General features: G+C 31.1%; 2 protein-coding genes across 4 annotated transcripts; one reads left to right on the forward strand and one right to left on the reverse strand.

Moving 5' to 3' along the window:
* Positions 1-254: 254 nt before the first annotated feature.
* On the reverse strand, positions 255-6,039 carry LOC115882424 (borealin-like). Of its 2 annotated transcripts, none has more exons than XM_030900486.1 (7): positions 5,925-6,039; positions 5,749-5,839; positions 5,566-5,690; positions 5,302-5,509; positions 1,288-1,433; positions 653-722; positions 255-595 (listed from the first exon to the last, which is right to left on the reverse strand). In XM_030900486.1, exons 2-7 carry the CDS (start codon positions 5,837-5,839, stop codon positions 393-395), a joined length of 843 nt encoding a protein of 280 aa, XP_030756346.1. In that variant the 5' UTR covers positions 5,925-6,039; the 3' UTR covers positions 255-392. The 2 variants fall into 2 exon arrangements, with proteins under 2 accessions (XP_030756346.1, XP_030756345.1); XM_030900485.1 differs by having other exon boundaries at positions 1,288-1,472.
* Positions 6,040-6,362: 323 nt separating this feature from the next.
* LOC115882265 (IWS1-like protein) lies at positions 6,363-13,191 on the forward strand. Of its 2 annotated transcripts, none has more exons than XM_030900206.1 (10): positions 6,363-6,561; positions 6,630-7,017; positions 7,858-8,232; positions 9,532-10,098; positions 10,261-10,663; positions 10,728-10,940; positions 11,160-11,322; positions 11,786-11,909; positions 12,055-12,166; positions 12,702-13,191. In XM_030900206.1, the coding sequence occupies exons 1-10, from the start codon at positions 6,546-6,548 to the stop codon at positions 12,822-12,824; spliced, it is 2,484 nt and encodes an 827-aa protein (XP_030756066.1). In that variant the 5' UTR covers positions 6,363-6,545; the 3' UTR covers positions 12,825-13,191. The 2 variants fall into 2 exon arrangements, with proteins under 2 accessions (XP_030756066.1, XP_030756068.1); XM_030900208.1 differs by having other exon boundaries at positions 7,858-8,205.
* The last annotated feature ends 963 nt before the right edge of the window (positions 13,192-14,154 follow it).

Raw genomic sequence — 14,154 nt, forward strand, 5'->3', positions numbered from 1 at the left:
GTTGGCAACGATCGGCTTTGGGTACCGATTTTCCCTGTGTAGGAATAATTTAGTGAATCTGGAATCTGAGTAATACAATGAAATGTATTGAACAAAGAGAAGAGCAAGGATTTTCCCAAATGCATAAACTAAACCATTACCTCATTGTACTTTTTCCGACAGTGATTCACTTCCACACATAAAATAATTAAAATACTGACACAAAAATCTTCTCTTGCCGATCCCGTATACTTGTGAATATTAAAACTCATTCATACATTTAATACATCTTTTAGTACATTTATATATTACATACAAAAATACCAGCGACAATTAATTATAAGAATGGATATAACTAACTTAACATAAAATTAATTATATTTAATATAGTAGTTCGATAGACGACGAATATACTACTTCTGAACGTGACTGCAAACTTTAATTAAATTATCCCTTAGAATTTTAAGTTCGTGAATCGTCTGTGCATCAACGTCTGGAATTTGTGACATACGTATTCCTTTTTGTGGTAATAATGAAACCAAGTTACCATTACTAAGAGGTATGTTAACATTTGCTGTGCTTTCGGGTGCGACTGGTCCAATCAGTAAGGGCGAACCTTAAATAATTAATAGAACTCTAATCATACTTAGATAAAAATAAAAAAATATTTTACCTTGATTAGACCATGCCACCTCTCCAATTTTTGGTCGTCGAAGAAATACTTGTGGTGTATTTGGTTTACACTAAAATAGAATTGATATCAATGATTAATTAAATTTTTACACAAAACGACAAAATTGTGCGCACGTCACCAACGTTGAAATCCCTTAACTACAGTATGATGGCAAAAAATCGGTGGCTTTTTGTTTGTTGGCATTATTATGACTTTGACAAAAAATGATCTTTTTGGCAACAATAACGTCAATTTGGCATTCAAAAATAGAATCTGAAGAAGAAGAGAAAACATGCCACGTTTGTTATTTCACCTGATTAATTTTTATAATAATTAATTTATTATTTTTTTATCTTTCATAACTCCAAAAGGCATTTGTAGAAGCTTGGAAAATGAACAGTTTTCCAAGCTTCTACAAAAAGAAGAAGTTTCATTTAAAGAAGTTCTTTAAAAAGTTTCAAATAAATTTTTCTGTAAAATAAAACTGGGAAAACTTATTCATCATTTCAAATGTACACGGGATTTCCTATACATATTCATGTTGGCGATGCAACCGACTGTATGTTAAAATAGTAGATTCATTGTGATACTATAATAATTTGAGCGCAACTTGGGTGAGGTTTTAACTTAATTACCTTTGGTGTAATAGTCCCTGAATTACAAGGTATTGGTTGTTTATTAGCAGGTGTTTTGTATTCAGCCAATTTGCCAGCATTTCTTGAAACAGAGCGAGACACTTGTTTTACAGTCCTCGTTTTTGATCTTGACATCCTGGTGTTACCTGAAGTAGTACTACTGGTACTTTCAGCTGTTCTATAACCTATGTGATCCCAAAACCATGACGATGATAAAATGTATGTGTTAAAGCAAGTAAATAGCAAGTTCAATCATTCAGTAGAGTAAGTTTTGTTATAGTTGTACCCAATGTTTTACACATATTGTGTACGTTAGTGATGTAAACTTTAGTTACTTTTATGGACTCGTAACTACTAGTTACTTTTGGTAATAGGACTCGTTACTTTGGACTCGTTACTTTAGTTACTCGTTACTTTGGTACTTAGTATCGTTACTTTATAATCGTTGTTTTGTGTACAAGTTGGAAGGCTTGGGCTTGACGTGGAACTTCGTTACTTATTGTGCGCGGCGATCTTCGTTGCATGCTCGGTTTAACCTATAAGGGGTTTCTACTTTCTTCTAGTGTAAGGGCTTAATAGGATAATGTCAATACTCGGTATTCAAGTACTGAATAATTTGTTTTTAATAATATGTATAATATTTTTATAATGATATGTTTAATAAAACTATGTACTATTAATAAAATTAAAAATAAAAGAAAACAAATCAAACAAAGAAAATATGTGTATAATACAATGACTAAAGAATATAAGGACATGTAAGGGTGCAGCCACACTATCCTAAAAACGGCGTATCGGCGTAACGGCGTAATGACCTTGAATAGATTTCCAGTAATTCCATTGGCTGAAACATTCATCTGTCAGAAATTTTATCTGTCAAATTCATCTGTCAAAAATTTCAGCCAATAGAATTACTTGAAATCGATTCAAGGTCGTTACGCCGTTACGCCGATACGCCGTTTTTAGGATAGTGTGGCTGCACCCTAACGCGGGCTAATAATACGGGCTGCGGCAGAATTTGTGACCTTTTTTTTTTGTTTTGGTGGCAAACAATGAGTCATCATTTGGTCACCAGCGACAATTTTAGCGATTTTTAATAGTTTGTGTGTAGTAAACTTTGTATAAACTTTATTATAATGGTGATTAGTTGTTCAGCTTTCAAGTGTAAAAGCAGCAGCGATAAGAAAGAGCCAGGAGTTACGTTTCATAGGTAAATAAACAGTCCACTCCAACTTTTTAGCGTTTTCTTATTGAATTCGATAATTATTCTTCAATTTCAATTAATATCTATATGTACTTGATATGTGCTATACGTCGATACGAGTTTTGTACCTTTTGTTAACATTTTAATACGCTTTTTTTCGTAATTAATTAGGATGATACACCATAGACGTAGTCAAAACAATTATCAAAAAATATAAATATTGCTTCAAACCTTACTTCAGCTAGGTTAAGAAAAATATGTGCCACGGCACTGTTTGATGGCATCGTCACAATTTTCTCTGGGGTGTTATTTGTCCTTGGATTCTTTAGTCATTGGTATAATAAATATAAAGTATTTTTTTTTATATTCTCTCTCTCTCTCTCTCTCTCTCTCTCTTTATATTACATTAATAAATAGGCAAACAACATTAAAGAGTGAAAATTAAAAAAAAATGTATATATTTTTGTTAAAATGTAAAAATATTAAAACAATGTATATTCCTCTGTGGCAGATTCATCTCTTCAAAAAAGTCCTTTGGATTAGCAGTGTTTACTAGAGATGGGCGGTTATTGGTAAAAAACCGGTTATAGGTTAACCGGAATTATCTTTAAAAAATAATAACTTAACAAAATTAACCGACACAAATTAACCGGTTATTCAAATAACCTAACCTAGCAAAACTAAACATTTAGTTTTCCTATAGGTTTACTTACCTCTACACTCTATAGGTCTACTTCAAATTTAGATAATAAACTTAGTTAAATCGCATGATTAAATAGATATTGTAGCAATGTAAGTACGTATATGTCCAAAATGAATTTAAATAAAAATGCTAACCTCACTTTTTTGAGTAGACATGGATATGATATTAAAACTAGTAATTACTTAACGTTCAAATAAACTACACAACTCACAAGTTCTACAACCTACAACCAAGTTATTTTAATCGAATACCAAAGAAAAATAAGGAGACTGAATGAATAAATAATGAAAGATTATCTTCATTCATTACTTGAACTTTAATTTTGTATTCTTTAGTCTAAGCTTCAAGAGAGACTTCAAACTACAAATAAAATATATTTACGGTGAAACGTGGGTGAAACTGGGCGAAACCATGGAAAACTTTTGAAGAACCGTTGAAAATCCGTTAAAGTCGGTTAAAATTTAAATATAGAATTTAGAGAATCTATTTGAAGTTAGGTTCGTATCACTTGGCTAGTTGGTGGCTAGTAGTAGTCTATGACATTGGTACTTTGTTTTACGGCCTGACCTGTCAGGGCCATTCGGCCGTTGTTTTGATTATTATCATCAGGGCTCGCCTGATGCCTGATTTAATTTTGACATTTGATGTTTGATGTCATGTTGATGTCATATATTTTCGTTTTGGGAGCGGGATCTCCCGTTATCGTCGTAATATCGGGGAGATCCGTGCTGTTCGCATCTTCGAAATTTACGATTCAAACAGCTAATATTTAATTGTTACTTGTTTTATACAAGTACGATTTTTTAAAAATAACCGGCTATAGGTTATTGAAGGTAATGCAAGGTTATTAGGTTAATTGGTGAAAAAAAAACTACCTTTAAATAACCGGTTATTTTAGAGGAAAATACCGGTTATTCAAAAAACCGGTTACTTTTGCCCATCTCTAGTGTTTACCATGTGTTTACTAAAAATTACTATTTTTATTTTGTAGATTTTCTTACAGTGTAAGTGGCGAAATATCTATTCTCTTTTGAAAAAAAAAATATTTGCTCTGCTTTTTCAGATGTTAACATTTTTTGTGAATAACGTGAATCCATTTTTAATTAATATCTAAGACATGTTAATCTAAATAAACAATTCTATTCTATAAATAAAAAGCGACAACAAACGGCAAAGGGACAGACCTCGCCGGGTCGGCATGAGCCAATCATAATAATTGTAATAAAAATATCACACATTTGCCATCCAAAACACCGGCCGGCGTCAAGTCAACACTTTAAACATAAACATCACAGATAAACATATTGATAACAACTAGACCTACGTCCAAGCCTTTCAGTATTGAGTTTCGAGTCCTCGGTTCGTGCATTTCCAGGGATTACGATTACTGCCGGCGCAAAAGTAACGAATTAGCTTAGTAACGAGTAACGAGTCCTAAATTCAAATAGTAAGCGTTACTTCGAGTCCTCGTAAAGTAACTGTTACTTTGTAACGATTACTTAGAATTTTTACATCACTAGTGTACTATATGTACAATATCCGAATTTTGCAAAAATTCAAATTTGTCAAGAGCTGCCAAAAGAATGATTAAACAAAGCTCTGTTAGTATAAAAATATGTAGAATATAACTTCTTATTTTATTTATTCAATGGTTTATAAAGTTTTTTCTTTAATATTATGTAGTTATCTCTGATATGTTAGAATTTAATCCAAATATTACTCTTCTATAATAGAGTATATCTCAAATATTGCTTGATTTCTTTGTGTTGTATGAAACTGATATACCTAATTCTACTGAATCATTTGTGTTAGTAACTTGAATACTGTAGCAAATAAGCATGATACAAAAAATATAATCATTTACTATCTGTAAATTAAAAAGCATTACTACATGTAAAACTAACAATATATAATTTATTTTCTATTATTATTAAATTACAAAACATGTTTTAATAACAATTCTGACCTAGGAATAGAATAAAAAAACATTAAATTCACGAATTGTTAAAAACTGTTAAAAACATTAAATTCACGAATAAGCTGATTTTAAAGATGAGAAAGCTTCCCTCTCAGATATGTTATATTATACAATTTATGAGCCACTTACCCTCATCTCGACAGCCTAATGATATACTTCTTTTAACTGATTTTTTCGGATCTACTGATGCACTTCGATTTTGAGTCCTAATTTCCGATGTCACTCCCTTTTTACCTGATCTCGTTTGGTTCGCGGAGCTTTTTGTCGATTCTAATGTATTAGTTAAATCAGAAAGAGCTACTGTAGTTTCGGAAAAACTTATGAGTTCACCACTTATCTAAAAATGTGAATACAGTAATAAATAGTTGCACAAAGAAATGTGATATTACTTACAATATCTTTAACAGTTGCATTTAACACAGATTCTTTTATACTTGCTTTCACATTCATGTAATCCAAACTAATTGATTGTAATTGTTCTTCCCTTTCCCTGTCCAATAAAGTTAAATATTCTGCCTCTAAAACAGTCAATTAAATTTTTAATCATAAAATGTATATTCAAGTAAAACTTATTACCTTTATCCTTAATTAACAACATCAAATCTTTTTTGTTTGTATAAGGAGCATCTATATTTTTTTTATTTTGAATCCTCTTGGTTCTCGGCATCTAAAATAATTATGCAAGTTATGTAAATTATTATTCACGTATAAATTTGAAAAATCGTGTAGAAAAACTGAAAAAGAAAACTTACTTTTGCTCCAATTTTATCTAATGTTATTAAAAAATGTAAATGTAGAATCCTCTTCCTTTTTTTAATCTAGTTAAAATAAACGGCGCTTTACGTCATAGAAAATACGTCACTATTCAGTCACAGATTATAAAAAAAATTGTGGACATATACATATCCATCGTTAGTTAAAATATATATGATTGTGGATGATTCTGTCTATGGTCGTGACCATAGAGTCAGCATTATAAAATGTCAAAACTATGGTCGTGACCATAGATACAGGAGTAAAAAGGTAGATTTTGTTGAGATTTTGTATATATTGTGTACGTATATCGATATTGCCAGATATCGATACGTTTAAACGTTCCTATTGTTAGTATTTTTTCCAATTTATTCTATGGTATGATAATTGACAGCGATCTTATTTATTCTATGGTATTACAATCGCCAATTGTCATTTGTCATCCCAAGTTGTCATCCATTATTGTTTTATTATAATTTTGTCGAATTTTGTCTTTGCATATATACATTAATTCATATTCTATTCGGTACTTAAAAATTAAATATTGATATCATTTCTTTGCTCATAACTGAGACAAGTGTGTTTTCGAATCGTTCTAGTAATATTTATTTTACGCTGTTATGGAAAGTGAAACAGGTTAGATATAAATTTATTACTAAACAAATGTTGCTTTATAACTAATGCTTTTTCTTCATATTTTACAGAGGGAACAGATTTAAATGAACTTAAATCACCAAAAGAAGTTTTTGATGATAATAAGGGACCTCGTTCGCCTTCGCCCGAGTCTAATAAATCTATAAAAAGCCGCTCCGCCTCCCCCAATGTTAATGGTAAATCGCTCAACAATTCTCGATCAAGAAGTCCATCCGCAGGTAGTGTGACTAGTAATCGCAGTAATAAATCAAAATCCAGAAGCAGATCAAGGTCCGGCAGTGCTGAAAATCATAAGGAAGATGGCAAACGGTCTAGATCAAGGTCAGGATCAGCTCCTCTAGTATCGGATGGTTCAAGACACGGTTCGCGATCCAGATCTCCTATAGGCTCGCATCAAAGTAGATCACGTTCTAATTCTACTAAAAAATCCAGATCAAGGTAAGGTTCCAAACGATACATCAGAAATCATAAGAGAGCACATTGAAATAAAATCATGTATAAAATTCCCAGATATTGTTCGGCTAGATTTGAATGGTCATTGGCAGTATAATATCACATTGGTTGTATTGTTTGATTCTTGAGATATATGGACAGTAATGGTTTTGGTATTACGTGAAAAACTGGATATATTAGCAATAAGCCATTCTACCGCCCACCTGGCGTATATCCTTCATCCTTGTGTAGTCTGTTTACATAAGAATCAAATTATTTTTAGTTTTGTTTAAGAGGCTGCATAATTGGTATCATGCTAATGATACCAATTCGTATTGTCTACTAGTAAGCGTGAGCGTAATTAGCGTAAAACTATAAATCAAATTGGGAATAGTGCTAGAACTACTATAAAGTTGCGCGTGATTTTAATTTATTGGAAAAAACTGTAAGCATCATTGTCAAAAGAAAGAATTAAATTACATGCTTTAATTAGAGAAAGACCAGATGATGTTATTTTTTTTTACTATAGATTGTTAGCCTACAACTAAGTTCCATTTTAAAAGTATTTCTTTATTTTCAAGTAATATAAATATTATTACTTATTAATATAATTTATTTAACACCAATGTATTCTCAGAAATAAAATATATTCTATGGTCTGAACTATTGCTTCTTTGGAAAAGTAACCCATAAAGAGGGAATTAAAGATTTTCTATAAAGCGGTGTATTACTGTAGTTTCATATTTTTGTGTGCTCGTTCAAGCCAAAGCTATGCTGAACTTTGCTGAATAAAAAAATAAAGGCATTTTATTATTACTATTATAAGTTAGTATCAAATTTACATAGGTCACGTTCAGGGTCAAGGAAATCGAGATCAGGATCAAGGAGATCAAGGTCAGGATCGAGAAAGTCTAGGTCAGGATCTAGGAAATCTAGATCAGGATCAAGGAAATCTAGATCAGGATCAAGGAAATCTAGGTCAGGATCTAGGTCAGGTTCTTTAGGGTCACAGTCAAGAAAGTCAAGATCGAGATCTAAATCGGAGATTAGATCTCGTTCTGGCTCCAGAAAATCAAGGTCTGGATCGAGAAAATCGCGATCAGGTTCCCGAGGATCACAGTCTGGTTCAGCAAGGTCCCATTCAGGATCACACAGATCTAGATCAAGATCTGGTTCAATAAAATCTAGATCAAGATCTGGTTCAATAAAATCTAGATCAAGATCTGATATATATATATATATATATATATATATATATATATATATATATATATATATATATATATATATATATATATATATATATATTTTTTTTTTTTGAAAGAACAATTATACCTGGACCAGTTTTAAAATTATGGTATAGTCAAAGTATATCTGACGACTCGTATACTTGACAAACATTTGTTATTGGAAAACTATACAGGGTCCGGTATTGGGCATCTGTAGCTCTTATAATAAAACAACTATAAGTGCAAACCAAAAGTATGTATATTAGGATTTGTTTATTTCAGGAAAATCTTTTAACTTATAAATGTGTGAGTGGATCGGGATGATTTTTTTTAAATTTAAAACACTATATTATTGCATTTTTGGCTTCCTTTACATAATCCTAAGATATTATTAAATATGTTTTGATAGTTTGATATACATAAAAAAATATATTTTTTCGTCCTTTTTTAAAAAAATTATTAAAAATATATGAAATGTCCTGAAATGAAAACTGTACATTACATACTATACGTTACATACTTTAGGTTTGAACTTATACTAAATTTGTTTATTATAGGAGCTACAGATGCCCGACGCACTATCGCCGGACCCTGTATGCCAATAACAAATGTTTGCCAAGTATACTCATATAGGCACTGCATAATATTATTTAGTGAATGTTTAAGCTTGAGTTTTAGTGGCGTTTTTTTATACTAGTGTTAAAAAGATAATGAAATTGATTACATTTGTAATAGGTACTATTTTTAATTTTTAAAAGTAACTATAAATATTTATCTATAAAAAAGTTCAGACCTTGTTCATACTGAGCGACTTATTCATCATATATTATTACTACATTTACATATATGCTAGTACAAAGTTTATACTAGTCAGTCAAATTATATGCAGGTACATATATAAAATAATAAAATAACAATAATTATGCACATACACATAAAATGTTTTAAAAATATTTTGATAAAATTTTATAAATTTATAATGATATTGAAGATTGTTGTCATTTTCTATGTTAAATTATATATCGTCATTGATCCTTATTTCCAAGTCAACTGGACGCCGTTTTTTTCAATTTGTGTTGCGTCGTAATCAGAATGTTGTAATAATAATTTGTTAACAAAGTATCTAAATTTTAATTAAGGGAAATAAATTATCAAAACACAATTTTGAAAATATATTTCACATGCCCATGTTTTACAATCAAATATCGGCTGTTAGCTGAGAATTAGTTGTTATGCTGGTCCAGGTATTTTTATATACATTATAAATAAGTAACACAATTGTAATGTTTAGATCAAGGTCGGGTTCTAGGAAATCTCGATCAGGTTCTCGAAGATCACGTTCAGCATCTCAACGGTCACGATCGGGTTCTGTACGGTCAAGGTCAGGTTCAAGAAGATCAGGATCTGGTTCAAGGAGATCAAGATCAGGTTCAAGGAGATCAAGATCTGGTTCTGCAAGATCTCGTTCGGGTTCCAAGAGATCACGATCAGGTTCTGCAAAGTCAAGATCAGGTTCCAGGAGATCAAGATCGGGTTCCAATAGATCAAGATCAGGATCCAAGAGATCAAGATCGGGTTCCAATAGATCAAGATCAGGGTCCAGAAGATCAAGATCAGGTTCTGCCAGATCGAGATCGGGTTCGAGGAAATCAAGGTCGGGTTCTCGATCAAGGTCTGGTTCAAGAAAGTCAAGATCCAGATCAGGTACCAGACGATCCAGATCAGGTACCAGACGATCCAGATCAGGTTCCAGACGATCCAGATCAGGTTCGAGACGATCCAGATCAGGATCAGCAAAATCCAGGTCTGGATCTAGAAAGTCCCGATCAAGATCCAAATCTGGTTCACCAAGATCAAGGTATTTTATTTTTGAATTATGATCAATATTTTAATTTTAACAGCACAGTATACAGTCTCCTGTTAGTAGAAGTTTAACCAAATCAATTATTATTTATTTTTTATAATTAAATTTAAAAGGCACAAATAAATTTGGGGTATAATTTCTCCGGTTGTTGCTTAGGTCACGTTCTGGTTCAAAATCTGGTGAAGAACTAGAAATTGGAAAAAGTAGGAAAAGAGCTTTAGATTCAGATTCTGAAGATGAAGGGCAACGAAATACTAAGTCTCAGAAAGTTCTTGACAGTGATAATGAAGAGGAACAACCAGGCCCTTCACAAGAACAAGAAACCGAAGAAAACGAAAGTGAGGTTGTCCAACAACAGCCTCCAGATGATTATGACTCAGATGAAGGTATAGATAGAAGTAGACCAGAAAACAGTGAGGGGCTCTCTGATTTTGAACTAATGTTACAAAAAAAGAAAGAAGAGCAGTCCAAAAGAAGGAAGAGGAAAGATATTGATATAATTAATGATAATGATGATATTATTGCTCAGTTACTTTCTGATATGAGGCACGCAGCAGAGGTAAGTTTTTATTGTCCATGAGCTTTATTCAATATGAATTAATTGACTGATACGAAACTTATAGGAAGATCGAAGACTAAATCAAGAACACAAACCAGCAACAAAGAAAATAGCCATGTTATTAAAAGTAATGTCGCAGTTAAAGAAGCATGATTTACAACTGGCTTTTATTGAACATAATGTGTTAAATGTATTAACTGATTGGTTAGCTCCGATGCCAGATAGGTCTATGCCCTCTTTACAAGTCAGAGAAAGTATTTTAAAATTATTGTCAGATGTAAGTATTCAAATAGTTTTTTAAGTAATTAACATACTTGAATAAGTTACGTTGTTCTATAAATATGAACACTATTCTAATATATTAGGTACACAGGATATCATTTGAATCCAAATATGTATATGAATTTAACTTAAGATTATAACATTTTCCTCCATTTTTTAAATTTAATTAGAATTATTATTCATAACTTATAATCATATTTCTATAAAATTGCAGTTTCCAAGAGTTGACCAACAAACTTTAAAACATTCTGGGATTGGGAAAGCTGTTATGTATTTATATAAACATCCAAAAGAAACAAAAGAGAATAAAGAACGCGCTGGACGATTAATAAGTGAATGGGCTAGACCAATTTTTAATTTATCCACAGATTTTAAAGGTAAATTTGTTTTAATGCTTTGTAGATCTACTTCATGTCCCTGACGACAGCTTAGAGATTTGTTAAAAATCAAACAGTTAAGTGCTTGCAAAATGTACAAGCTAAATAAGAAAAAATCACTTTTTCTCTCTTACTCTAAATGTTCTCAAAATTCTCAGTTTTCTTGATCATAATGTGAAAAAATAAAAAAAATCAGAATAAAATATAAAAAAGTAACTGATTGACTTTCCAACCTATTTTTCTTTCGACAGTTGCTCGTTTATTATGGTTCGTTCTCTTAGAATGTTCTACAAAAATAAATTTTCGTAATTTTTGCAACACTTGATTGTAATTTTCATAACGTAATTCAAAGTAAATGGGACACACTTTAAAGCAGCCGACCCTTGCTTCTGTATAGCTAAGGTTTTGTGAGGAATTGTACTTAGAAGGAATTAATTTACTTTTGTCTTTTGCCTGCTTCTAGCACTAAGCAAGGAAGAAAGATTGCAGAGAGACATTGAACAAATGGGATCTAAAAGGAGGAAATCTGATGAACAGACTGAAAAGGATAGAAAAGAATTATCACAGGCGCTAAATGCAGATGGAAAGTAAGAAATTTAAAAGCATTATTTTCTAGTTAGTTTCAGAAATATGTATGACTACTTTGTTTTGTGTTATAACTCAAGCCCCTTGCTCATTATAAAAACATGAAAATTGAGTGTGTTTAATTCTAAAGCAAAAATAAAATTTCAGACCTCTTCGACCAGGTGACAAAGGATGGATAGCCAGAGCAAGAGTGCCTATACCATCAAATAAAGATTATTTAGTGAGACCCAAGTGGACTTCCGAAACAGATATTAGTCGTGTAAGTACCATATTTATTTATCAAATCTTCTAAACATCTTGTCCAAATGTATGTGAGTACATCCTCTGGCCACAGCATAAACAACAAACAGCAGAGAAACTCTCAATGCGCGATGACCCTGCGCACGCTGCCATTTCGGTTCAGCCTGGGTTTAGAACAGCGAAAGAATTTATTTTTGTGTCATCAGGCAGTCATTCATTCATCAGGTCATTCATTGACGTCAGACGTCAGATTCTTTTACTTCGAATTTAAATTGTTAGACTTTGACTATTTTTTATAAAATTGGGGAAAAATAAAAATATGGATAACATAAAATATTGTATTATGATTGATTATTCATAGTAACAAAATATGTTAAACGCATTGGCAAACTTGACCATTTAAAATACTTAACCTCAGAAACCTGAATTGAAATGGATGTTTACGTTTAACTATAAATAATAATAATAATTCTCACATATAACTAATAATATTTATAATTAGTGTTGCTTGAAACGTGATTTTTATTCTAATTTTTATTATTTTAATATTGCAGACAACCAAGAAAGGCTTGAATAGATTTGAAAAACATTATAAGAACTTTTTAGACAGCAAAAGATTAAAGCAAACAAGAAGAGCAGTAGAAATATCCATAGAAGGAAGAAATATGGCTTTGTAAATATTCTGGAATAGATTACTAAGTAATATAATTAAGATATTTTTATCTTATCTAATAAGGGGCCTGCATCATATATATGAATTTTTAAAGTTTGGACTTAATTTTCATATTTCTTTCAAAGGAATCTATAAGTGTGGACTTAAATCTGACTGATTTAATAATTATTGAATATTAATTGCTGTATTAAGGCTCTGTAATATTGAGAAAAAAGAGTTATGGTGGTATTTTATGTACATCCTTGATTAAAATGTTGTAGTAGAATGTTATATTGTAGTAGTTTCGTTAAATATAACTGATATCGATGTATAACTCATACAAATCCGGATAAAATAATTGTATATATAAAATAATAAATATTTTAAAAAAACTTCAAAGCTTTTGTTAGTTTACAATAAATGGAAAACATTTATTTAGAATTTTGATAGAAAATGTGCAACAAACCTAATAATTATCTAATAACAAAAAAATAGTTTTGACATATGTCTTTTGCTTTTGGTATGGCTAGCACTTCTTCTTGTGTATGTGTATTTGCAAAAATGCTGTGTCGAAAAGGAAATATGTTATTTTTTCTACTGAAACAAAGTTTGTAATAAATGTTTATTGTTTATTAGATTTATCATGATTTTGTAATGGTTCAATTCATTTTAGATTTACAAAAATATTAGTTTCAGTATTTCGTTATTCATTTGGCAACCTTAGAAGCACTTTCGTTCAAAATTTTTTCACTTTTTCCCAATGACTAAAGAATATAAGGACATGTAACGCCCCTATACGGGCAGCAGCAGAATTTGTGACCTTTTTTTTTTATTTTGGTGGCAAACAATGAGTCATCATTTGGTCACCAGCGACAATTTTAGCGATTTTTAATAGTTTGTGTGTAGTAAACTTTGTATAAACTTTATTATAATGGTGATTAGTTGTTCAGCTTTCAAGTGTAAAAGCAGCAGCGATAAGAAAGAGCCAGGAGTTACGTTTCATAGGTAAATAAACACTCCACTCCAACTTTTTAGCGTTTTCTTATTGAATTCGATAATTATTCTTCAATTTCAATTAATATCTATATGTACTTGATATGTGCTATACGTCGAGGACTAGTTTTGTACCTTTTGTTAACATTTTAATACGTTTTTTTCGTAATTAATTAAGCCGGAGTCTCATGCATCCGAAATCCGATGACACGACGATCCGACGGTGCTCCTATTGGTCGAAATATTTTGACAACAATTTTTATCCGATAATTTTAACTAATCATCCGACGTCGTATAAAGTTAAATTTTGTTTAACTTTTGTACGATATCGTGTGTTTTTTAACCTCACTTTTTTTGAAAAC

This window comes from Sitophilus oryzae, unplaced genomic scaffold (assembly GCF_002938485.1).
Source record: "Sitophilus oryzae breed Bouriz unplaced genomic scaffold, Soryzae_2.0 scaffold_177_pilon_pilon, whole genome shotgun sequence".
NCBI lineage: Eukaryota > Metazoa > Arthropoda > Insecta > Coleoptera > Curculionidae > Sitophilus > Sitophilus oryzae.

Coding starts and splice junctions, on each gene's coding strand:
- LOC115882265 (XM_030900206.1), top strand. Junction 8,233..9,531: donor TCAATAAAATCTAGATCAAG/ATCTGATATATA, acceptor TGTAATGTTTAG/ATCAAGGTCGGGTTCTAGGA. Junction 11,910..12,054: donor GCGCTAAATGCAGATGGAAA/GTAAGAAATTTA, acceptor ATAAAATTTCAG/ACCTCTTCGACCAGGTGACA.
- LOC115882424 (XM_030900485.1), bottom strand. CDS start 5,839: ATGCCGAGAACCAAGAGGATTCAAAATAAAAAAAATATAGATGCTCCT. Junction 5,691..5,748: donor GTTGTTAATTAAGGATAAAG/GTAATAAGTTTT, acceptor TGACTGTTTTAG/AGGCAGAATATTTAACTTTA. Junction 1,473..5,301: donor ATTAGGCTGTCGAGATGAGG/GTAAGTGGCTCA, acceptor GGGATCACATAG/GTTATAGAACAGCTGAAAGT.